This window comes from Eulemur rufifrons, chromosome 25, assembly GCF_041146395.1.
Source record: "Eulemur rufifrons isolate Redbay chromosome 25, OSU_ERuf_1, whole genome shotgun sequence".
Classification (NCBI taxonomy): Eukaryota; Metazoa; Chordata; class Mammalia; order Primates; family Lemuridae; genus Eulemur; species Eulemur rufifrons.
Genome location: NC_091007.1, coordinates 8596412 through 8621766, shown reverse-complemented (window position 1 = coordinate 8621766; position 25355 = coordinate 8596412). Strand labels below are relative to the sequence as shown.

The following is a 25355-nucleotide window of genomic DNA, read 5'->3' as shown; positions in this document are numbered from 1 at the left end:
GACAATACCTTAAAGCAATTAGCTCAGTGCCTGGAACACAATAGACACTGACGAAGTGACGGTGTTACCCATTAACATGCTGTGAAACTGGGTCAGGACACGACCTGTGAGCAGGTCCCCTCTGGAAGGCCAACCTGCATGTGTGACCCTGGAGGAGATGCCACAGAAGACAGCTGACTAAACAGGGAATGGCTTTCCAGAGTGCTTCCTAAAAGAATTTTAGGAAGGTTCTATGCATTTATTTTCATTATATTGAGTATTTCACTACTCGTGGCATTTATTTCAAAACGGATGCTCACAGTGCTTTAATAATAAGAGCTACAATTAGTTGAGCATCTATTATGCACCAGACATCGTGCTAAACCCTTCCAGGTACTATCTCTGTGATTTCTCAGGTCAACCCTGTAAATTAGGTATTGTTATATTCTCATTGTCACAATGAAAAATCTAAGGCCCAGAAAAGTCTAGTATAAGCCCGACGTCACAGCTAGTTGACAGAAAGCTGGGTTCTAACTGCTGAAAATGTGAAAAAAGCCATAAGCTATTAATTATTCCCTCTAGAACTGAAGAAACACTAATTCGAAAAGCATCTTCAAGGGGAAAAAATAGGCAACTTCAATTCATTTAACTATTGAGTAATAAACTTAAGAAATAAAACTCCAATCTTATAATGCCTCACTGGGCGATTACTTTCAATAAAAATGATCCTTAAAAACTTTCCGCAAAGCGACAGAGTGACAGCTGTTTTTTGCACCCCAACTTCTCACGAGTGCATCCAGAAGATCGTGTCCTGAAGGCACGAAAGAGTTCAACTGTTGGCTCGGGGACAGAAGTACAGATGCCAGCCAGAATGAGATGCAATTTACACCCGTGTGGATTTCATAAATGAGAATGGCCACAGAGAGCTGACTCTGGGAAGCCTTAGACGACAGTCTTCGTACCGGGTGATTTCTCTTACCATGGGTGCCGCGCCGCCTGCTCACAGGTGTATCTTTTATTTGGGTCTTTTTCCATCAGATTCCGAATGAAGTCTTTGGCTGTTCAAAAAGAAGGCACATCGGAAGGGGTCACTTTATGGCTGGAGATGGGATAATATATCACCATGTCGTCGGGAATATCATGTATAGCATGAAAGATACGAGACCAGCCCTCCAAGGTCCCTACTGTACCTTGGACCACAAAAGGCACCAGCACTTGGGGAAAAAGAAGGCCAGGGCTGGGGCCTCTTAGGGTGACCCAGTGAATGGGGGGGGGAGGGGCGGGTAGCAGGGCCAGGCCCAGAACCCTGACTCTCCAGCTCCAGGGCCCTTGTCTCTAGCTGCTAGTGACACCTTTGGTTCAGAGAAGAAAGTATCTTTGTAATCACGTGCCTCTCATTAGTTCCCCACTGCCTTAGAGAGCTGCTTTGGTGACGCCCTCTCTGTGTGTTTAGACATGGCTGATTCAGCTAAACCCACCGAGCTTCCTGCTAAGCCTGGAGGCTCTGGGCTAGGCACTGTGCATACCGAGTCCTCAGGGGGCACCACGTGCAGCCCATACAGACCATTACGAAACACTCCTGGAGCACCCAGATTGGGGCGTGGTGAGGACAGGTAGAGGAGGGAGTCCCCGTCCCACAGCCTGGCCCAATGAGCCAGATGTCCCAAGCTTGTCCTCTGCTTTGCAAGTTAAGCCCAAATATGTAGCTCATGAAGCTTCCTTGAGCGCTGTCATGAACTGTGTGCTATGAGTGTGCTGGCACACGTACATGTCCCCCCAAAGTTCATATGCTGAAATCCTAACCCCTATGTGGTGGTATTTGGAGGTGGGGTCTTCAGGAGGTGATGAGGTCGTGAGGGTAGGGCCCTCATGAATGGGATTAGTGCCTTTATAAAAGAGACCCCCGAGAGCTCTCTTGTCCCCCTTTGCCCTGTGAGGACACAGTGACAAGATGCTGTCTGTGAACTAGGCAGTGGCCCCTCACCAGATACCAAATGTGGCAGCACCTTTATCTTGGACTTCCCAGCCTCTAGACCTGTGAGAAATGAGTGCTGCCTGTTTAAGCTGCCCAGTCCATGGTACTTTGTTATATAACAGCCAAAATGGACTAAGGGGGAGCCTCAGGACCTCTCTGAGCCCCCCAAGGACCCCTGGGCCTATGAGGGTCAGGTGGTCTGGGTGCAAGTGTCGCACCTGCTGGGGGCTGCACGTGGGAGACCTACCAGAGTCAGAGATGTCATCCCAGTAGGGGGAGTCAAACTCGTATTCTGCCTTGAGGATCTGTTCAAAGAGCTTGGAGTCATTTTCATCATAAAAAGGAGGGTAGCCACAGAGCCTGGAAGACAAGAGGGTGTAAGATCTGAAACGCCTGCATATCCAGTGTGGTGGTTTTACACTCTGCCTGGAAGGAGGAGACATTATCACTCGGATTAAGGCAACCTGCACGGTGTGTGCCGCAAAGACAATCTCAGCAAAGGGAACACACATTTCATGGGCATGGGTGGCGAAGAAGTAAAATCATGATTTAATATATAGCAAGAGGGTTAATTCAAGCAATATCAAATGTCAATACCTATATTTAAGTCCACCTGAACTCTCTGTACATTATCGACCACAGAGTCCCGTACACCCTAAGAACCCATCAGATACCCTTCTGTGCATATATGTTACTGATCTTACTGTCTGCAACCCTGGCCCCAATAGATGATGGGTTGGTGGAAAAAGCAAAAAATATATATGTTTAATATACATTTCAAGGCCCTTCCAAGTTCATTTTATTTAAGAAATCATCAGAGGAGAAAAATGAAATTTTATGATCTTAAGTTCCCCATTGGCAAAAGCAACCCCAACCTGTACGTTGTCACCCAACAACATCCAGATTAGGCAGGTGGAGGGTTGTGGTTTTGCCATGATCGTGCAGTATCAGTGTGGCTGACGTAAGTCGTAAGCCTGCAGTATCACAACACGATCCACTTTTCCCACTGAACCATTTCAAAGTTGATTTTTAAAAGATCGTATTAGGATGTTGGTGCAAGTAACACGTAACTTATAGTTCCGGTGGGACAATAGTCACCTGGCAAACATGATAGGAGTAGAAATTTCAATTAAATACACCAACTACAATTCGTCCTATAAAATCCTGGATTCTCATTCCAGCTGTGCTGTCAGTTCTGACGCCACCTTTATCATTCGTAGGCCACGGATGTGTTTTCTGGGGACCAAAATTTCCTTATCTGAAAATGTGGAGGGCCAGACTAGAAAATTCCTAATGTTCTTTCTGGCTTTAAGATGCTGTGTCTCTATGACCCAGTCTGGCTAGATAAAACACTTGGGAAAAGACCTAGAACAGGCTTGGGGGCCTGCGTGCCGGAGGGGCAGGCCCTGGCTGGGACAGGACAGCTACAGAGAGGTGGGATTGAGGCCACAGCTCTAAGCGGCCACAGAGCAGGGGACAGCAGTGCTTGAATCCAGAAGGCCAGGCGCAAAGCTGATGGCGCAGAACTTGCTTCTGGGGCCGTGACAGCCACGACCCAAACAAGCTCTGAAGAGCCCACTATTGCTCAACACCCAGCTACCGCCTAGAGACCAGGTTAATGAGAACAAATTAGCAGGAATCAGCAGGCTGCAGGCCTGCCGGGGATCAGGCTGTTGGCAAATAAGACATGCAATAAAGGTGAGAAACACAGCCTTGATACCGCCGTGCTCCTGCCATGGGACGCGCCAGCTGCCGCTGTGCAGGGCAATGGCCGATGACAATATTAAAGGCTGTGACACATTCCGGGGGCCCGTAGATTCAAAATCATCGATCCCCACAAGGTTGTTTTAGGAGCTAAGAGGCTGGAAAATTTCATTTTTAAATATTTGCTGCTTTTGGCGAAATGAACAGGGACCAGCGCTTCTGAAACCACCAAGCGATACTTCTCGCCACCCAGGGAAACCCTGCAGCCCGGAGACGCGTGTGGGAATTTCTCCCGTAATGAGGATTCGGGCGAAATGAAACGTGCATGTTAGGAAAAGCAGACAGAGCAAAATGTTAGTTTGTCTTGGTGAAAAACTACACTTGAGATATGTGAGGTTTTTGTTTATTTACAACCGCATGTGTTTTTATTTTATGGTCTGGCTCTCTCTGCAAGGAAAAAATTCTTTAAGAAAATTCCGAGGAGGGTTGATTCTTCTTGTGCCAATTTTCTTAATGTATATTCCAGTCTCTTCTGGTCTTAGCTGTTTGGTTTCTTGGGTTTTTTTTTTTTTTTTTTTAATATAGAATACGGTGTTCACACGGCTGTCCTGTGGACAGAAAACAAGTTAATGGATCTAGCTTGGAACCTAAAGTTAAAATTAAGAAAGAAGATTTAAAAATAAGGATTGTAAAGGAACAGAAGGGCAAAGAGAAGTGGTAAAATCTTCCTCAGATCTAGAAGTTTCGCAGAGAGCTCCCAGTCATTAGCAGGTGTTGGTGGAGGTCGCCTGAGGAGAGAAGTAATCTTCCCATGCAGAAGGTGGGGCTTCCGTGACCACAGCGCTGCCTATTTGCACTTGCAATCCCAGTGCAGGAATGTTCCAGAACTGGGACTTATTTTACATATCAAACCCTTGAAATAATCTACATATGATGTCACCACGGGAACTCAAAGACAATAAAGCCATTCCCCATTTTTCTAGGCCTCAAAGTTTATCGTTCCGAATTAACATCTGAACTCCCCAACCCAGGGACTGTCACACCCAATAGGGCGACCCCCTTTCAAAAGCCTCTTTCTCACCTCCACCCAGCCTCGGGACTCTCTTTCGTGCATTTTATTGGCCTGTGGCACATGTATGCAAACATACTACTAGATTCTAGTTTGCTTTTTCAGTTCAGCCTTGGCTGAGCATTTATTTGGAGTCCGGAACTCCTCTAAGAGCTGCAGTATCTCACTTAAACCACACTCCCTGACGCGGTAAGAGTCCAGACATCCTCCACGGCCCCCTTAGAGACACTCTCCCCTCCGCTCTGTGCCCCGGGAGGCTGATCTATGCGGACGGATGAACGAGCAGCAGCGAACTCTCTGATGTTGTTACGGGTCAGGGGAGACGGGGAAGGAGGGGAAACTGAGGACGGGGGTCTACTGCCCTGGCCCCTCTCACCCAGCTCTCGGGCTGGTTACACGGTCTGGCTGGAGGCTGCTGCTCCTCTCCCGGACTCCGATTCTGGCGGCCTCCCTCCCCACCCCGTCCCCTCGGGTGCAGAGGTGTTTCCGGCCCAGCTGCTATGGAGCGCGCACCTCCGCACACAGTCCTTGCACCTCCCTCGCTGGACAGGCAGAGACAGGCACGTGCAGCCCAATCGGGACCTGGCCCACTCTGATTCCAGGCCTGCGTTCTTAACCGGCCTGCCTGCTCACTGAAGGGAAGGAGATGTGAGAATGAAACCTTCTGCTTCGGTCTGACTTTGAGTTCTCTCTGCAGGTCATGTGGTTTGTCCCCAACCCCGCCTCCCGCAGTCCAGGCCTGGTTCAGGAAGATGCTTAGCGCTGGCTCCCTGCACACAGCACACGCCTGTGTCTGGACCCAGGCAGGGGTACGCGCTCTACCGGGGCTGCCCTTCCTTGGCCCTTCACCTTGACGCTGGGACGCCCTTGAAGACCAGCTGGGAGTTACGAGGAGGACTGGCCCCTCTCTGCCACGTGGGCAGGTGCCCCGAGGTGTGCCCCCTCCCCCACCACAGTGGGCAGCTCCGCGGTGCCACTGCCCCCGCCGTACACAGCTCGGACCTGGCCACGAGCTCCTTCAGGCAGGACCACGTCTCGCCTGTGGATTCTCAGTGCCAAGCCGGGATAAGTGCCCGGAGCCCGGATGCACGCACACGCTCACAAAGAGCAGGCCCCACCTCTGGCTGCTGTTCCCTGGCTGGGCTCTGAGGCACAGATAAGGACCTAGGATGTAGGAGGGCTCGCCAGGGCCCTAGCCCAGGGAGGCCTCAACTTCCCCACCTACCCTGAGCCCGCCCTCCTGCACGTCCCCACTGCGGGGGGAGGTGGAGACAGCATCCCTGTGCACCAGGGACAGGCGTTCCAGAAGAGCCCGGGGAACAGGCGCCTTTGTTGAGAGAATGCTCTGTGGTCTGCCGGTGCCTAAAATGCCAGTCCTGGGCGTGGCCACATTCCATAAAGGAGAAGGTTTGCCACGAAGGAGAAGGCTTTTTAAAGCAAATGAATGTGAAATTGGCCCTGGCCAACCACGGCTGATTCAGCGGCGCAGTTTGTCTTGGACACTGAAATGCCACAGTAGCATAAAAGAGGCCCGGAGAGTTCACACGGCCATTATCCTCCTGCAAGCCACGCTCTTCCTGCTCGTTCGCCCTGGCCACGTATCTGCGCCCCCGGGACAACGATGTCCCCTGGAAGGATTTCTAAATAACGCTCGTAGAATCATGCAGCATTTGTCTCTCTGTGCCTGGCTCATGTAAGCACTTAGCATAACGCCCTAAAGGTCACGCTGTCACATACTGCGGAATTTTATTTTTTTAAGGCTGAACGGTATTCCCTGGTGTGCTTATAGCACATTTTCTTTACTGTCATCTGCCCACGGACATATAGGTTGTTCCCACCTCTTGGCCGTTGCTATGAACATGGGAGCGCTGATATCTCTTTGAGATCCTGATTTCGGTCCTTTCGCAATTGCTCGATTTTATGGTAATTCTGTTTTTAATTTTGTGAGGACCCTCCACACTATTCTCCATAGCGGCTACACCATCGCATCCCCGACAACACTTGTCTTTTGCGTTTTTGGTTTCTCAAAGACATACATAGGGCCAACAGGCGTAGGAAAGAGTGCTCAGGGTCACTAATCGTCAGGGAAATGCACATCAAAACCACAGTGAGGTGCCACCTCCCTACCTGTCAGGATGATACCGTCGGGCAGTGTCTGCGACAGTATTTCCAGCTGGGTCTTACAGTCCCTCAAGGCCCTCATTTTTAATCAGCCGACATGCACATAGTCACTTAGTGCCTTTGGCATACCTAGCATTCATCCATTCGTCAAGTATTTAGTTTGTACCTACTATGTACCAGATACCAGGCTTGATACCTAAGTAAGGATCAATTCCTGCCTTTAAGAGCTCAGCCAAGTGGATGAGAGAGACACATACCAGATAATAAGGACAAGTAGCAGCAATGACAGAGATCTGCAGAGGCGACCACGGGTGTACGGATCATGGGCACCCACGCCACGTGGCTTTGGGAAACTGCCCACTCCGGGCAGTGGCTCCGGGCAGTTCCTTGTGGGTGGGGGTGAGTGGGAGACAGGGCCGCTGATCCACCTCAGGGCGACCCACGAGGCAGTCAGATGCCAGTGGACTGCAGACTGCGAGCGCTGGGGAGAGGTGCAGAGGTGAGGCTGGGAGAGAGCCCGTGCTTGGGCTGCCTCCACACTCGGGCTTCCGGATCATTCTTCTCGAGGCCGTGCGACAAACCCCTTCTCCCTAAGGGAACCTGAGAGAATCTGTGCCCTGCAACCAGAAGGAAGTGCCAACGTCCCACAGAGGATAAGACGAGCGATTCCACCAGGCCGGGGTGGGCTGGAGCAGGTGCGTGGCGGGGAGGCAGGTGCAGGCAGCTGGAGGCAGAGGCCTGGTGCCAGGGCCAGGTGTGGCCTGGGGACACTGAGACAGAGCCAACCGCATTTGCACGAACGCCGGGAGAGTGGACAGGATCGCTCTGTGTGATGCTGTGGACACGACCCTGGGTCCCAGACAGGCCCTCCTGTCTAATGTGTCCTGCAGCTGTGTGTTTGGCCAACGGTGATTTCAAACAAATGAGGCTTTGAATGAAAACAGACAGGTGTCGATCTAGCCAGGTCACCACGGCCCCCACAAGTCACCAGAGTCTTGGCACATACAAGCACGTACATATGTGTACGGGGACCAGAACTCAGATTCCCTGGAAGTTTAGCACAGACTGGATGGCTGCGTGAGAACGGCTCATTTATCCACGTCTTTGCATGTGCCAGGAAGTCCCAGCATGAGCAAAAATCACCCAGCTGATCACACATCACTTTATCGCCCTGGCCCTCTGCCTGCTAAGCTGGTGACTTTGAGTAAAGGGCCAAGGACAGAGCGTGGGAGAAGGCCACTTTTCAGGGAAGCAAGAGCTTGAGCACGTTGAGCTAAACGAGCCACACAAGGAGCGAGTCCCGCTGGCCAGAGTCCCCAGGCTGGATGCCCTGGGGCAGGAGGATTCCGCCTCCACACCTGCTGCAGGAAGTCCAAGAGAGTGAATGGTGTGACTGGGTAATCAGGGAAGCCTCCTTGGAGGAGGTGTGAGCTACATCTACATCTGTGATTCAGGCTGGTGCCCATCAGGGTCACCTGGGAAGCTTGTAAAAACTTAAAAGACGCCCATATCTTCCCCCACCAAGCACGTCTGAATCTCTGGGCAGGGCCTGAGTATTTTTATTTTTGTTCTTTTTTAAAAAAAAATGATAAAGGTAATTCATGCCCACAGTTTAAAAATTCAAATAATACAAAAGAGTATAGGGCCAGGCACAGCACAGTGGCTCACACCTGTAATCCCAGCACTCTGGGAGGCCAAAGCAGAGGATTGCTTGAGGCCAGGAGTTCAAGACCAGCCTGAGCAAGAGTGAGACCCCAACTCTACTAAAAAATAGAAAAATTAGCCGGACATGGTGGTGCATGCCTGTAGTCCCAGCTACTCGGGAGGCTGAGGCAGGTGGATCGCTTGAGCCTAGGAGTTTGAGGCTGCAGTGAGCTATGATGAAGCCACTCTAGACTGGGCAACAGAGCGAGACTCTGTCTCATAAAGGACAAGTTCACTGCCAGATCCAGTCCTGCTATTAATTTCCCGTGAACAGTTTTCAGACATTTTCTTGGCATATACGAGCACGTACGTATGTATGCACGTTCCCTGGAGGTTTTGCACGGACTGGATGCCTGGTAAAGAACAGCTAGCAAACTTGTTTCTTTGCACATACCAGCAAACCCCCAGCATGAACAAAAACAACTCCTCTTCAGGGCCAATATTCTTGATTTTTCCCTCTAAGGTTTCTGTTGGATATTAGCTGGGGGCTGTTTCCTGGCTTCCGACTCAGAAGTGGGCACAGGAGATGAGAAACCGCCGGTCAGGCAGTCCTCTGGCTGTCAGAAAGGCTGAATGAGCATCAGCTAGGTCCCAGGCATAGAATGGACGTCAGAGTCCCTACTTTCACGGCATTGACATTCTAGTTGAGGGGACAGATGCTCAACACCAAACTTCAAAATAAACAGGAAATATAAAAAATAACCAGGAAGGGTAATTTGGAGCTGGTCAGGGGAAGCCACAGCATTTCATACTTAATCTAGAATATTCCTTTCCAAATACCATTCTCTGTGCCTGGAATCCTCTTCTCCCGCTGTCCACAGATGCAATCTGCTCACCCCAAAGCTCCGTGTCCGTGGTCCTGGTTTGGTGATGTCTCTTCTGACTCCACCCGGCCAGGGCGGACGCCCTGATCTGTGCTCTCCCAGCTTCCTGGGCACCACCCTCATGGTGTGTGTGTTGGTTTCTATCTGTCTATGTCCCACCATCTCTTCTGTTAGACTCTGAGGTCCCCGAAGGTGGCGACAGTTCTCATTCCTCTTTGCAACCCCAGTACCTAGTCCGGTACACAGCGTGTGCTCAGCAAAAGTTGGCTGGATGCAGGAGTCCCCAAATGCCTCACGGTTTAAAGACTATCCCCTCCCCCTGGGCCCCTCTCCAGACATTTCCCATTCTTCACAATCCAGCCCACCTCTTTCCTGGGTCCCCTCCAGAAATTTAAAAAGATTATGACTTATGATCATGATCAGGATGTTTATCTTCCAACCATGATTATGAGTCCCTGGAGAGCAGATACATCATAGCTGGTTGTTTTGTATGTTCTATTAGCACTCAGCAGTCTTTAATGAATACCTGTTGATTATTCTTCGATGAACAGAAAATGCTTTGCAGGAAACATCTATGCCTGTGTCTACACATCTGTGTGTGCGCACGTGTGCAATAGCACACACTTGAGTTGACTTAAGAAGCAGGGCTGAGTGTCCCAAAAAGGGTGTTTAGTCTGGAAAAGAAAAACTCAACCCAATGTTCCCAAGTGTAATAATTTTCAGTTTTTGTTGCAGAGAAGTTTCCTAACGGCCAGTGGCATCCGCAATAAATGCTGTTCTTCAAGGCAGATTGGAAGGGATACAGCAAACCTTTCACAAATATTCCCTGAGCTCACATTTGTGCAGTGCACGACAGTGTCCTCCATGCAGGGCTTTCCTTGCTGTGCAGTTCCTCCCACCAGCACCTGCCTGTCTTATGCTGCAACTCACAGGTGGCACCTCCTGCTCCCAGCCTGAGTCCTCAAACCAGAAGCTGAAAAGTATGTGTGAAGAAGTACTTTTCAAAGTAGGGGGATTTGCACAGTCGCAGTTTTATTCTGGGGGCCAGAAGTCATTCTTTGGTCTGACCTCTCATTTAGGGCACTGGGAAAGTGAGTCCCAGAGAGATGAAGAGGTGGTCTCAAGGCCACAGCCAGTGACAAACCTAAACATCTGCCCAGGGCTGTGGCCTAGAACCACCTTAATCCAATCCCACAAGTATTCACGGAGCACCAACCCTGGGAAAAATGCCGATTAGATCACAGCAAATGAGGCAGGCCCGGTCTTGCCCCTTGGAGTTCTGCAGTCCAGCCTTGTTTAAATAGGACAAGTAGAATGTTTGCTTTTCTACACATCAGAGAAACCAACATGGTGACTGTGTCCTGTAAAAGTTAAAAACAACAGTCACCATCTACGGAGCAGTTACTGTGTGCCAGGCACTGGGCTATGCAACTTCCACATAGTATCTCATTTAATGCACACTTCTGAGCTAAATTTTCCAATCTCCAATTTCCACATAAGGGAATAAATGCACGAGAAATTAGGCAACTTGCTCACACCTAAGGGGCAGCACAGAGTTCGAACTCTATTTGTCCAACTCCAGAGTCAAGTCATAGGAACTTTCAGGCTATACGCCCGGAGGTGTCACTGCAAAGGCGGGGAGACACCATACACGCTCTCTTTCTCGACCTGCCTCTGAAGTCAGTGTCATGATTTTTACGTATTACACAGCTGGAAACAGCCGGAGACAAGGCCATGTGACCTGCCAAAGACATAAAAAGCAGCTCAGAGTCCTTGCAGTTCTAAAATCGATGCCTAATGTCCTGCCCAGTCTGCCTTCCTGAAGACAGATGGGAGCAAGGCCAGGACCATTACGGCCCTGTCTGTGGAAAGAGGCGTGGAGAAAAATGAACCCGCGTCTGTATCGAACCAAATTCCAATACGGCTGTGTCAAACAGCCTTTGTTCTGTGCTGTGCTCCCCGGCAGAGCTGTGGGAGACACAGAAGAAACGAGTCCCCTGTGTCAGGACCTTGTAGAGCTCCAAGGGGACAGGGCAGAGATCAGGAATGCCTCCTTGACCACGGGGGAGGCGGCGGGGGACAGGGGGAGGATTGGGAAATAAAGTTGGACACGAGTGAATTTTCTAAGCGCCTGTGAAATGTGCTACCTAAGTGCTGAGATGGATTTCAAATATTGGATATAAAAATACTTGACTGCAACAGTCCACACTGACAACTGAATAATCATCATTCAACCGAGAATTCTCCACTGTCCTCTAACCAGGCAAAAAGGCTCCGAAGGAAAACAGAGAAGTGAGTTTTCAGGGACAGGTCTGTGCTGCTCCCACTCTGCTTTCAGAGAGGTTGTGCGGGATGTTTTCCGCAGCCAGGGATGCAGAGGGAAGGAGACACAGATCCAAAGCCTGGCTCCTCCAAGCACTGGCTGAGTGACACCAGAGGAAGTGACTCCCTCTCCCTGAGTCCAGTTTAAGTTTTGAATGAGGAGACAACGCCCACCTTATACAGACAGTGCCATACATAGCATGTATACCATCTAATGCTATATATGGCGTATAACACACATCCACAGAGGATGGACAGATGGATATGGGTAGATGACAGACAATGATGATGGTGAAAATAGATGACAGATGGACGGACGGACAGACGGACGGCGGAGATGTACCATCGGAACGTTCCAGCCACACAGTGATCAGTAAACACCGGTTCTCACGCCCTCCTTCCCAGCTCCTCTTTCCCATCCCACCAACTCCATCGAATGCCCGTCAGGTTCCTGCCCCTGAAACACTCTGGGGCGGGAGGGCGGCTGCTCCCCATCGGGAGCCCAGAGGACCCCATGCAATGTCCCACACTCTAACCTTGACAATGAAGCAACACACTTTAAATCTTGTGCAAGGTCTCAGAACCACCCACTAAAGACTCCGCCTCCTGACCTCACCTCTCAACTGCTACAGAGAGAGCGGGACAGACACTGTCCCTGGTCATTAAGTTGGGCGTGGTGTTGTGAGCACGGTGACAGAAGGTAGCAGACCTACTTCTGAACTTTGATCGTTGTGTGCCGGTGTTGCCGAGCACTTGGCCAAGGAGCCCTGGGTTCTAAGAACAGCTCAGGCCCTCCTGAGAAGGCTTGCTCAAACGCATATTTGTAAAGGAAGAATGTTTGTAAGCAATCAGGCCAGGGTGCCATAAAAATGACTAAAACAACAAACCTCCACGCATACTACTCCCTAAGTTTCAGAAAGCCCACCCAGGCCCTGTGGGTCTCGGAAAAACGTGAGCAAAATCACTCAAGTCCGGGGGTCCCTGCTCTGGGCACTAGTGTGTGTCCACCGGGCAGTCGCCACCTGTCGTCTGTCTTGACGCTCGGCAGGTATGCAACAAGCGCTTACTGAATGAATGTCTGGGGCCTGTATTAAAGAATCTGAGCTGTATTCATCTTACTCTGGATAATATGACAGAATTTCAAAAATAACAAAATAAAGCAAAGCTTTTGAAGCTGATGCATCTTTTGTACTTATTTGCAGGGCTCCCTTAGTGATCACAACAGGTTTCGGCGTATTATCTGGATTTATAGAATACAATGGCCAGCGAGACCTGAATCGTTACAAAAATGTAATCCAATTATTTTGGCAACTGCCTATTTGATTATCTGCGTTGCCAGAGCTTCCTCCCTGCAAACTGAGGAGAGAGCAGGCTGGGGAAACCAGGAACGGTTCACATATTAAAACCACGTGCAGGGTGAAGCCAGCCAAGCGCCGTTGATGAAGATGCAACGGAAAAATGCCCGCGTCGTTCCCTGAGGTTTAGATAATGCCTTGAACGCTGAGAACGAGTGAGCAGATTAGGGAAAGATTTAGGGGACAAAGGGAAGGGGATGCCGGAGAGGAAAGAGGAAATACATTCCTCAGACCGTTGGAGCTGAAGATGGGGGGCTTTCAAGCAGGGGGAGGAAGAACAAATCCTTCCCAAAGCGTGGGAATTGAGCAGCGCAACCCACGTGGGGCCAACATTTCGATTCTTGCATTAGCCAAGCGGTTGCCACCTCGAGAGCCGGGGGCATTAAGCAGAGACACCGAGCCTTCGTCGGAAGGGTGAGACACATCTGCAAGGAGCTGGGACAAAGCCGCTTGAGGCTCAGCTCGTGCTCACCGTGAAGCAGGGACAGAGCAGACGGATTAGTTCCCACAGCAGTGGATTTCACACCAAAGCAGGAGGGCGCAGACAGCAGTCTGGAGGTGATTAGCGCCAGGCACTCACCGATGATGCGGAAACCGTGACTTCCAAGTGAGATTTCTCATCTAGACTTGGCTTTCTTGGCGGTTAGGCTCTTTCCTCCTCCCTCCCTCCCTGGCTTCCTTCCTTCTCTCCCTCTTTCTCTCCTTGTCTGTTTCCCTCCTGGGCAGGATGGGTTGGCAATTACGCATCTGTATAGAGCAGCAATCACACTGGGAAACACCTCGGTCCCTCCATCCCCTTGGCCGTGGAGTTTCGTTGCACTTTCCACGTGTCCTCTCCCTTTCCTCTCTCACAATGTATTTCTGAGACTGAGAGAACAAGCGCTTGGGACATGGCAAGCGGATCAGACCAGGAAGTGGCACCATGCCCCACGTTATGCGGCGTGCGTTATGGGCTTCCAGAGATTCACCATCCCTCTGTCTGAGATGTGACAGTCTTGTAGCTACCGAAGGCACAGCCCTTCCCTCGGCCTGGACTGGACCTCTCCTGGCAGATTCCTACCTGTCCTTCCAAACCCAGATCGCTGTCACCTGTCCTGTGACCTCAGGCCCGGGCAGAGTCCCTGGGAGATACGCCAGCACCTCCCTCCCATCTCCTGACAGCCGGCAAAACGGGATTACAATTTATCTGTTTACAGTCTGTCACCTGCAGTGGTAACAAATCCATCTCCGCCGTCCACACCCTATTGCCCGACACCTATTAGGCTCAATAAATGTTAGTTAAGTGAATGAATGACGGCCGCCTGCCTTCCATCCTCCAGGCTAAATATCCCCAAAGCATTTAGCTGCTATGTCAGTGACAGTTTCCAAGAGACGACGCTGAGATGAAAATGAGGGAGCAGAGGAAATGAAATGCTTTTCCATCTGGCCCGAAGCCGCCATTCAGGGCCCTTCAGAGGACAGAAGTGACATATGTGAGCCACTCTCTTCCAGCCTCCCCTTTCCTGGTACCCTCTGTGACTTCGCGCCTTTGCATGGCAGTGCCGCAGATATTGGCCGTTCCACCCTGCCTGACGTCTTTCCCTCAACGGCACTACTTGCAAAATTTCCCCCATCACCGCCGTGCACATCCCTGCACCCGCTCTTGGAAACCAGAGAGTCTTTTGAGGAGTTAGAGGTAAACCGACCATCACAGACAACTAATCAAGTCCCTTCCCTCGAGCAGTGGTGAGTGGGTCACAGGCCCACCGATGAGGTCGAACCATGGCCAAACTTGTGTCTGAGAGTACAGCTACAGGGACTCACGGCCCACAGATGGCATTTGGCCACCCCAGGGTCCACTTAGTAGAGAGCGTGCAGGGGAGACCAGGTGCCTTTCTGGAAATCCCTGGAAGGCTGCCAGCCCGAAATGCAATCACTGAGCTCAAACCAGAAAACCCAGGGATCAAAATAATCAGTGCCTGCTGGACAGAAGGATGATGCTGGGACGATGAAGGGAAGGAGGTGTGGCTGGTGGCTGGGCTCTCAGCAGGAGGCAGGAGGGGCTGGGAACGGGCCAGCACGGGTGTTCAGAGCGACTGGTAGGAAGAGCCGGGCTCCTTGGCAGATTTGTCCTTGGGTGGGGAAGGCAGCTTGGGGACTGTCACAGGCTTCAGGAACACGGGGCCACCCAACGCCCCTGCTCCGATTCCTTGTTCACAAAGAGAACTTGTGGTTCTAATTTGGTTTCTCACGGAGCACGTCCTACAGGGGAGAGCGTGCTCGTTTGCCGACACGCATATCCAATTACCTTGTGGGGCCTAAATCGCATTATGAGTTACTAAATGGATACTCCGGGTTTTTTTTTCCCCCTAAAATTCTTTGAGTTTCATTAGCGTGAATCAATTCACAAAGATCGTCTGAACAAGATGAATAAACAAATCTAACTCAGCTTCTAAAGTTCTAAAGCCAAAGTCTAGAACCGTGGGCCCACGTGGCTTGAATGAGGCAACGTGCCCACCTCGCAAAGCTCCCAAACACAACCAGGTGACTGTCTCGTGCTGGCTCAGGGCTGGGGCTCCGAGACCACATTGCATTCTCTCCCACGGATGCTCGGGTTCATGTTCTCTCCAGGAACACGTGTATCCCACACAGAGCCAGCTGTCAACTGTGCCACTGGGGACTGCCTGGGTGAGGATCACCCTTTGTTTCAGAAAAATGACATAGCACACAGCTTAGGCATTCCTCAATCCACCCTCACAGAGCTGATTCAGCCATGCACACAGGCAAATCAGCATTTACGTGACCAGTTTTTAAACACGAACGATGTAGGAGGCCAGGAAAGAAAGGGGGTGACCATGATGTTTTGCCTGGAGTTTCTTCTGGGCACAGAGGTTGGAGGTCTCATCATTCATGGCCGTGTCCACCCGAGCCCACTGAGCCTCTGACACGCCTGCTGCAATTTGGGAGTAGGAATCTCCTCAGGATCTTTTTTGGCTTTTGGGTTTTTATTGTTGATGTTGTTTTTTGTTTTTGAGACAGGGTCTCCCTCTGTCCCCCAGACTAGAGTGCACTGGCGTCACTGTAGCTCACTGCAGTCTCAAACTCCTGGGCTCAAGCGATCCTCCTGCCTCAGCTTCCCAAGTAGCTGGGACTACAGGTGTGCACCACCATGCCTGACTAATTTATCTATTTTTTGTAGAGATGGGGTCTCGCTGTGTTGCCCAGGCTGGTCTCCAACTCCTGGGCTCATGCAATCTTCCTGCCTTGGCCTCCCGAAGTACTGGAATCACAGGCATGAGCCACTGGGCTGGCTGCAGGTTTTATTTCAGAAAAAATTCACTGCACCTCTCCATAGCATGTGGCATCCCTGAGCATGATTCAGGCAAACGATCATTAAATAATCTCCTTGAAGCTGGGAGCAGAAAGAGACTACGTGTTATCACAAAGTTGAGGTTGGTGCACGAGATGCTGGTGCTCATCCTGAGTGGGAAATCTGGTGCCTGGAACCTGTGCTGCCTTGGCGGCGCTGTGCCTGTCCCACTGGCCACCGACACGCTCATCACGGGCCCCACCCACTCCACCCACAGCCCTTCCCTGCAGCATCAGCGAGTGAGCAAAGACTTCTTTGCAAGTCCCAATCCCCAGAGGAAGATTCCTGGCAGGATCAGGACCCATCGCATGTGTTTTAAAAAATGAGTATCCTCGGTAGGAAAAAATCTTTCTCCTTCCAAATGATGGATGACAGAGAAGTAAGCGCGGAGACCAAAAGACAGCCAATTCATCAAAGACCTGCACCAGCAAACTGAGGCATGTCTACATGGCGTGCAGAGAGGAGAAAATGCGGTGCTGTGGCCTGTCACAGCCACTGTGGCTGCAGTGTGACATCTCGGTGTGACAGGCTTAGCAAATGAAAATAATAGCGCTGCACTCCAGAAATCCGCAGGGGCTGACCTCCTTTCCACTACTGTTGGCGGGAAGCTCCCCGAGGTCCCCACAGGGCAGCTGCCTGTTGGTCAAGGACTGCCCGGCCTTGCTCATACGTCTGCAGACACGGTGGGAGCTGTGAGTGGGAGCAGGAGTCTGAGACTGAGACCGGAAAGTGTCACATTCTGATATCCTGTCTTGATGCCAGCTCTGACCACACTGGCCTTCCTTCCAACACTTTCCTACCATGGGCCACGGCAGGCGTGGTTAGTTGCCTACTGCCCATCCGCTCCTGTCTTCTTCACTAGCAGAGTTGTGGTTTTACTCAGGGCTTTCCCCTCCTCCACACTGTCACCTGTTTCACTTGGCCAACCATGATGATCCCATTTTGTTTGCCACTGACTAGTTGATAAATGACACTAGGAGCTTGCTCTCCTGCACTTTCTCTCCACCATGTTGGGACGCAACAAGAAGGCGGCTGTCTGCAAGCCAGGAAAAGAGCCCTCATCAGGCACTGAATTTAGCTGGCTCCTTGATCTTGGACTTTCAGCCTCCAGAACTGCAAAAGTAAATGTCTGTTGGATAAGCCATCCATTCTGCGACATTTTGTTATAGCAGCCTGAGCTAAGACATCATGGTTTCAAATTGCTTATCCCAGGAATTCTAAGGAACATCTATCAACATGCACCTCCTATTAGCTAGACAGATATCCTACCCCGAGGCAGACTTCAGGGAAATAATTATATATACAAACCCAAAAGGAGTCTATAGACAACAGTGCAGACCAGAGTAGTGGTTCAGCGTTCAGAGTAGACACAAACGAACAACGAGAGGGCCAAAAGAGGCGCTATTTTTTTCCCTAGTCCCAGAGAAGCTTTCTCTAGATGAAGGGTACCACCTTCAGTGCTTTGCAGGCAGGAGACTGGCCTGCCATTTATTTTATTAAGCCTCTCATAGGCAAGCTGAGCAAGGCAGGACCTCTGATAAGAATTTTACTAGAGGATTTCAGGAGTCAGGGTGAATAACAGAGCCCACGTCCTATGTCTGCTTACCTGGGAATGCCCGCCTCCCTCGAAATGATATGCAAAATTGTGTGTGCTTGTGATTTGATTAGGGGAGAGCACCCATAACTTTTATTAGATTCTCAAGAGGGTCTCTAACCTACCTCCACCACAAAAGGATGACACTCCTGCAGAAGATTCACTTTGAAAGTGAACGCATTATATAAGTGCAATACCTTATAGAGCTCAGATGACCCTGTCCTTACCTATTTCCATAAATGAGAGTCCTGTAGGCAAAGTATATTAACATGGATGAAATTCTCCTGTGATAATGGCAAGAATCTACAGGAGCTGTCAGCTAAATCCACATTCAACTGCAAAGCTGCCCAGCTGAACGCAGGCTGGAAAAAGAGCATTTGCTTCCCGGATAATGAGGCGACTCCTGTACAGGGGGTGTGTTTCCAGCCTTCCCAGAAGAGAACAGGATGCTACAAACTGTCAGAACTTTCTCCAATCACTGTCCCCTGCAGTCTTTCATTGTGTGCAGGGGCTCCGTCTGCCACACTCGAGAATGTTCCCTTCCTTGGGGATGAGGAAGACAGGAAATTCATTTTCTAGCAATTATAGAAACTAGCTGGGCTAAACCCATCCTAAAAGTATGTTTCATAATAAGCATTTGAAAGCATAACTGCAAAGAGAAAGTGTAATTTAAAAATAACTCTATAGTAGACTTAAGAAAAACAAGTTAAGAAACAAAATAGATGATCCTGAAATAATTGCAACAAGCCTAGGGCCTAGAACTGCGTTTCCTGGGTTATGAGGATAAGACGTCTGAGAAGTCGGAAATCCAAAGGCTAAATTTTGATTTTCATTACATTTTTTAAAAATGAGGACTTCTTGTAGAGACATACTAATATTTTCATAGTGGTTTGTATCCCCCCTGAAAGTCGAGGCTGCACGTGACAAGAGGCTCAATGTCATCAGCTATGAGGGAAGTGCAAATCAAAAGCACCATGAGATACCACTTCGCACCCATAAGGATGGCTACTACCAAAAACACGGAAAGTGGCAAGTGCTGGTGTAGACGTGGAGAAACCGGAAACCTTGTCCTTGCTGCTGGGAATGTAAAAGGGTACTGCCCCTGTAGGAAAATGCACGGTGGTTCCTCAAGAATTAAACATAGAATTACCGTGGGAACCAGCAATTCCATTTCTAGATATGGCCTCAAAAGAATTGGAAGCAGGGATTCAAACAGATATTCGTGTACCCATGATCATAGCAGCATTCTTTACGATTCCAAAAGGTGAGAACAACCCAAACATCAATCAATGGATGAGCGGGGGCACAGTGTGGTGTATCCATACGATGGAATATTAGCATTCGGCTTTGAAAAGGCAAGAAATTCTGACACGTGCTACCACGTGGATAAACTTGAAAACATTATGCTATGTGAAATAAACCTGCCACAAAAAGGACGAATATTATATATCATTCCACTTACATCAGGTCCCTAGAGTCGTCAAATTCTTAGAGACAGAAAGTAGAATGCAGATTCCCAGGGGCTGGGGAGGAGGGTAAAGGGAGTTCTTGCTCGAGGCGGGCAGAGTTTCAGTTTGGGATGATGAAAAAGTTCTGGAAGTGGATAGTGGTGATGGTTCGGCAACACTGCGAATGTATAATACTTAATGCCACTGAATTGTACCCTGAAACATGGCCGATGATAAATTTTGTGTTATGTTCTTTTTGCCACAATAAATAAAAGGTGGGAGGTGGCCAAGAAGCCCGGGCAACAGCAATACTCACAGGATATAGGCGATCACCCCGATGGACCAGCAGTCGACTGCTTTGCTGTAGGGCTTCTGCGCGAGGACTTCGGGAGCTGTGGAGAGAAGAGACACGGCCTGACAATTTAAATACTGAAGATTGTTTTTCAGGTTTTTTTTTTTTTTTTTCTTTTTTCTCTGCCATTCATTCAGGCTGAACTTTCTCTGGGTCTGAAAATTGAGTAGAGAGAGAGAGGACCCATTGTATTTCAATATTTGTTGGCTTTTTTAATTAGAAAAAAATGAAAGCATTGTGTGTGTGTATGCATAACTGGAGATTACCAATCCAATTGAATCAATCAACAAACATGTACCAGGTGGCTATTTTATGGCAGTGCTGAGCGCTACAGCTCAGACCAGGCTGACACACACAGGGAATGCTCCGTTTGGGGTCTGGACTATGTTATGTCACTTCAAATCAACTCAGGGAAGCATCTGTGGCCTCTGCGTGGCACTTTGCCAGGGGAAGCCCGTCCCTCTGGCTTCACGGGGCTCAGAGTGCAGCGGAGCTTACGGCTCAGGTCTTGTCTTCGGGAACCCTGCCTTAGGCCCGCCCTCAGCTCCTGCTCTGAGGACTGGGGTGGGCTGTCGGCCAGCGCTCATTGCATTCTCTCATCTCACCTGTGAAACAGGAAACACGCTACTGCGTCTTGCTCTCTCGGTCCTAAAGCACGACTCATTAGAGTCATGCATTCTAGGGGTCTGGGCTCATTTCGTGCTATTCCCACTCCCCCTGTTCCGGGCCCTGTGGCTGCCGCCAGCGTCGGCTACCCAGTGTCTGACATAGTTGGCACTCAATAGATATTCGCGCAAAATGCAATTACATACAAGAAGAGGCAGCGAATCTCATTCACAAGTAAAATCTCCTTTCTCACCCCCCCCAAACCACATCTGATTGAGGTGTCTTTAGCACAGACTTTCCAGAAAAATTAAAAGGGTAAGGAAGATAAAAATAGCTACAGCTGATAAGGTACTTGTGTCATGTTGAATTATGTGTGCTATGAGCTTTGGATGCATCAAAACTCACCCCAACACTCCTTGCGGGGAAGTGCTATTATCACGATTATCATGACCCCCAAATTATGGCGAGGACACAGAGATACTGAGAGGTCAAGCAACTTGGCCAACGTGGCCCAGCTGGAAAGTGGCTTTGACACCAACTTCCCTTCAGAAGGGACGTAACCTCTGTCAAGTGCCTGCATGAGCTGGGTCTTGGGCTAGTCACTCACACACATTTTCTGCCGTGATCCTTTCAACAGCTCCGACAGTTGTCACGGGGCCTCAGAGAAGTTAAGTAACTCGTCCCACATCACACAGCTAGACAGGGAAGAGCTGGGATTTGAAACCAGGTCAACCTGACTCTTGCCCTTGCTCTTCCTACTAGAACATACTGTTGGTTGAGGTGAGAGCTTCTTCAGTCTGGAAGAAAAAGTCCTTTTGTAGAAAAACTAACAGGGGATTAGTTCACTCATTCTCTCTTTCATTCTGTTGACAACGAATATCTTCTTGAGCAACAATGGGAGGGTATACCAACCACCGTTGAATGCCTCTGCCTAAGAGAGTGAGAAATATTTAATAGAATCCACAGATAATTCCCCAAAATCTAATTGTAGGTTTCAGTCCCCGTTTCCTCCAAACTCCCTTTGAGACTTTTATTTTTTTAACAAGAGCAAAATAAATAAGTTTTAGACGTCCTTTCTTTGCTATGTTCACCCTCAGCGAAGCAGCAAAAGGACAGACGGAACTATAAGGCTCGAGAAGGAACTCAGGAATTGGAGCGGCAGCCCTCCGGCGGCTGGGAGCTGGCTCTGTTGAAGCTTCCTCCCCCTACACCTGCTAAGGAGCGTATTTCTCGACTCTTCTCTCATGGGAACTGACAAGGAGGAGCCATTTACCACAGGAAATGTCTTTCTGATTTAGGAGGCATGCTCTCACTGAGCTGGTGCTCTGGTCTGAGTAGGCGAACGAGCACAGATGGCGCGAGAAGTGACACATCTATCTGCAAGGAGACTCAAGTGCCAGCCTTGTGGCCCCATGGACAGTTGACAAGAGGCTCAGAGGGCTCGTGAAGCAGCACTTGGCCAGCTCCCCCACCTCCCCCGAGCGGATGGCAGGTGTCAGGAGGGCGGAGCCACGCTGGTGGGGACGAGGCCCCGGGTTCCAGATCACAGGGCTCTTCAGCCAGTCTGGCTGGGCCACGCCTCAGAACCAGACGTCAAATGGGACAGAGGCCCTGGGAGCTTGGGGCAAGCTTTACAGCACAACTTCACGTCCCTGCCAGGTGCCCAAGGGTGACAGGTACACAAGAAAGGTCCAGTCACCCAAATCCTATACCACAGGAGCCTCCTGTCACCCCCTACCGTAGCTCACACACCCCTTTACCGTGGCGTGAACCACACTGTCAAATGCCAGACCTCACGCAGCTGGAGGACAGGACATGGCTCTAGTCTCTGCATGTCCCGTGCTAAGCACGTTCTGGTCGGTCACCACTTGGTTACTCAACTGAACCCAACCTAGGCACCACATACGCTGTCATTTCCATAGGAAAATGTCCAAGTACCATACAGCTGAGCTACAAATAAACTTAGCTGCATCAAATACTTTTGCTGAGTAGGTACAGGAAAAAAAATAAACTAAGAGAGAAGGGGCGATAAATGAATTTTGGAACTGTCCATCGGAAAGTCACCAGTATTAGGTAAAAGCAGGATCGTGTGCTAAATACCTTCCCATAAACAAATGATTTCTATCAAGAATCTTGGGAAGAAAAGCAGCAGAATTTGCCCTAATTCTGTGTGTGTGGACGTTTTTGTCACTCATGTTACCCTCCTTTTAAAACCTTTTCACAAAGGCGTTTCAAAATTACTTATTAGGTTCAGGGCTAAAAGGCAGCAAAACTATTTTGTTACATGATCTCTCAGAACCTCCTTCCTGATCAGATCTTGGATGCTATTAATTCAGCTTTCTCTGCTATTCCTGATAAAACAGTAGCGGTTGGCTGATTTCGTTTACACTAGCAAATAAAATTAATCTCCACGTAAACCGCTCGGCCTCAGCAGGGCGTCCCACGAGCCAGCAGGGATCGCCACGGACTGATGAGGTCCTCCTGGAGCTCAGGCTTAACGTGCGCTGTTTATAAAATACTAGGTTTAGAATTTAAAATAATTGGATTTACTACTGTGAGACTCACTACCAACCCACTTACGGAAAATTCCACTTGGTGGGAGACGTCATCTATAAACCAGGCCATTTTATACCGATTTAGAGAAAGTATTCTTGGTAAAGGGAAACACTCCAGAGATTTTTTTTTTTAAAGAAAGAATTTCAGAAACCTTTCATCTTGTTGTAAAAACAATTAAATTGCTGATTTTCCTTTCGGAAGGAGAGAGGAGAAAAAGGCTTCCCCAAGTGGAAATGGGAAGGAAGGGAGCGGCTGTCTTGTTCGGGGGCAGAGGGGGCGTGCAGGGATCAATGTTCACGCTGCTACTAAGTAGAAAGAATTTTCCCTTTCCCTGGGGCTCAGGCATGTGCCAAGGAGCAGTTTCTGCAGAGAGGGTGGAAGAAACCGAGAGTCCCTCGTGCTGTTACGAGGTTCACGTTCAAGGTCATTTGTGTCCCTTTGTGGATGTTTGTTCTACCTCTTGGTCCTTCAAAGGTGACCACCTCCCGTGGTGGAGGACGGAGTCACATCAGGACCAGGCAGCCCAGACGCCAGAAGACAAAAGCTAGGACGGTCTGGAACAAACGGGACCTGGGTGGCGTTTCTCCCTTTATTCTGTCACTTAATCAGTAGTTACTGAGCTGCCCCCATGGGCTGGGTCCCTGGCAGGCTTTATGGGGTGGAGAAGGCAGACCTATCCCCACCCCGTGGGGCTCCGCCCCGATGTGAAGTCACAGCCACAGAAGAGACCAAGACACCGGCCGTGGCTGCCGAAGAGGACGGGGTGGAGACAGGCAAGATCATCCCAGAGTAAGAGAGGTGTTTTTTGAGTTTTAAGTTAAACTTTGAATAAAACTGAAAATATGGAACTTACTCCAAATAAAACTCTGTTATCTCCGGTCCAGCACTGACTTAGAGGACAGCATTACAGACTGGGCTCTGTGGAGAATTTGTTACCTTTCTGTGCCTCAGTTTCCTGTCTGGAAGGGCGCCCGCCCCTCCGTCCCAGAGTTACGCCTTCACGGAAGAGAAGAATTTGAGCTCCACAGAGCTGCTGCCAGTGGTCCCTCATCTTAAGAACAACATTAGACACCTGTGTCCAGCGACAGACACCTGGGTCATAGCCAGCCTTCGTGTCCTTGAGGAAGGCGGGAGGAAACAGCTCCCTGGCAGGTGGACGAGTGGAAACTCTGCTAAATCAAATGGCACCAGAGTTTCAAAGGGTTTGTGAAACCGCACGAGTCGCTTTAAACCGTGAGAGAGAAAGATGACATTTCTACCCAGCAGTGGCCTGTTCAGAGACAGTAAATAAAATTCCAAAGATTGAGGAAAATGAAATTTGGCTTTTGTGTGGTTAGAACCGCAGACACACATCTCAGGGGAGAATCTGGCCTCAGCAAGAACCGCGTCCCAGTGAGGAGGTGACACCAAATGTGCGTCCTCAGGTCTGCTTCCTGTCGGCAGTGGGATTTTCAGCAGTGGGGGGGAGGGGGGATTAAAAAAAGAAAAAGAAATCAGATAGTGGGGGCTCTCCTGTGAGCACCGAATAAACAGTTGCAGCTTCACCTAGGTTTAGAGTATTGTGGTCAGAATTGTTCTTTGCCTGTGGTTTGTCTTCTACCCAAAGTCTCAGAGGAGGAGCAGGAGGTTCTGGGGCTGGCGCCGGTTTCTTTCTGTTGGTGCAGATTCCTTTGCTCTTTCTAATCTGCCACCTAGAACTGCCATTTACTAAAAATGCATCGCTACAGAGCGGCTCGCTCTGATCTTCCCAGTAGCCTCGGATTTCACCGCAGGCATGAAAAGTGCGCAGGAGAGCACCATGCTGGTTTATAGTCACCATGCTGGTGTGAGCTGGGGTTACTGCTCCAATGCTACCAAAGCCAAAGCCTGGCTGGTGGCTGGAATGAGGCTAAGGAACAGGAAGGGAGAAGCTGGGGGGCGGTGGTGGCTGAGGTTGTGAAATGTCAGGGAGACGTGGAAGTCAGTGGGAGGGAAGAGTCAAACGTCCTGAGGAAGAGGAAGGCGTTTCAGAGCAGTGCAGCGACAAACAACCCCTGCTGTGTGGTCCTTACAGGTTTGTGGCCACAAGGTGATGGCTCCTTTGTACTCGGGCCAATCTTTTCTCCTGAAATCTGACAAGAAGTGACACTTCAAAATTAAGAAGACTGCTCCAGTCATTCCAGTGTTTGGGTTTTGAATTGTTACAAAGGGGAAAAGAGTTAGGAAATGCCGCCCTCCTCCCTTCCACAACAAAATGGTCCCACATCAAGTATTTATAGAAGAGTCACAAAGAAATTCCAGAAGGAAGAAAAGTGCTTTAAAACTACTGTGTTAAGAGTGATTTTCTGGGGCTGTCCACGTGGGCTGGGGGATGGGTTTGGTCACCCACGTTCTAATGGGCTTCCTGTCCCCTGTCCA

General features: G+C 49.8%; 1 protein-coding gene across 3 annotated transcripts in view; it reads right to left on the bottom strand.

Moving 5' to 3' along the window:
- Positions 1-25355, bottom strand: part of CAMK1D (calcium/calmodulin dependent protein kinase ID) — a 294987-nt gene that overhangs the window by 7901 nt on the left and 261731 nt on the right. For all 3 annotated transcript variants that reach the window (XM_069458689.1, XM_069458691.1, XM_069458692.1), the window contains exons 6-8: positions 19761-19836; positions 2202-2314; positions 959-1037 (exon numbers count right to left, since the gene is read on the bottom strand). In XM_069458689.1, coding sequence (XP_069314790.1) covers positions 959-1037; positions 2202-2314; positions 19761-19836 — 268 coding nt within the window. The remainder of the gene's footprint in view (positions 1-958; positions 1038-2201; positions 2315-19760; positions 19837-25355) is intronic.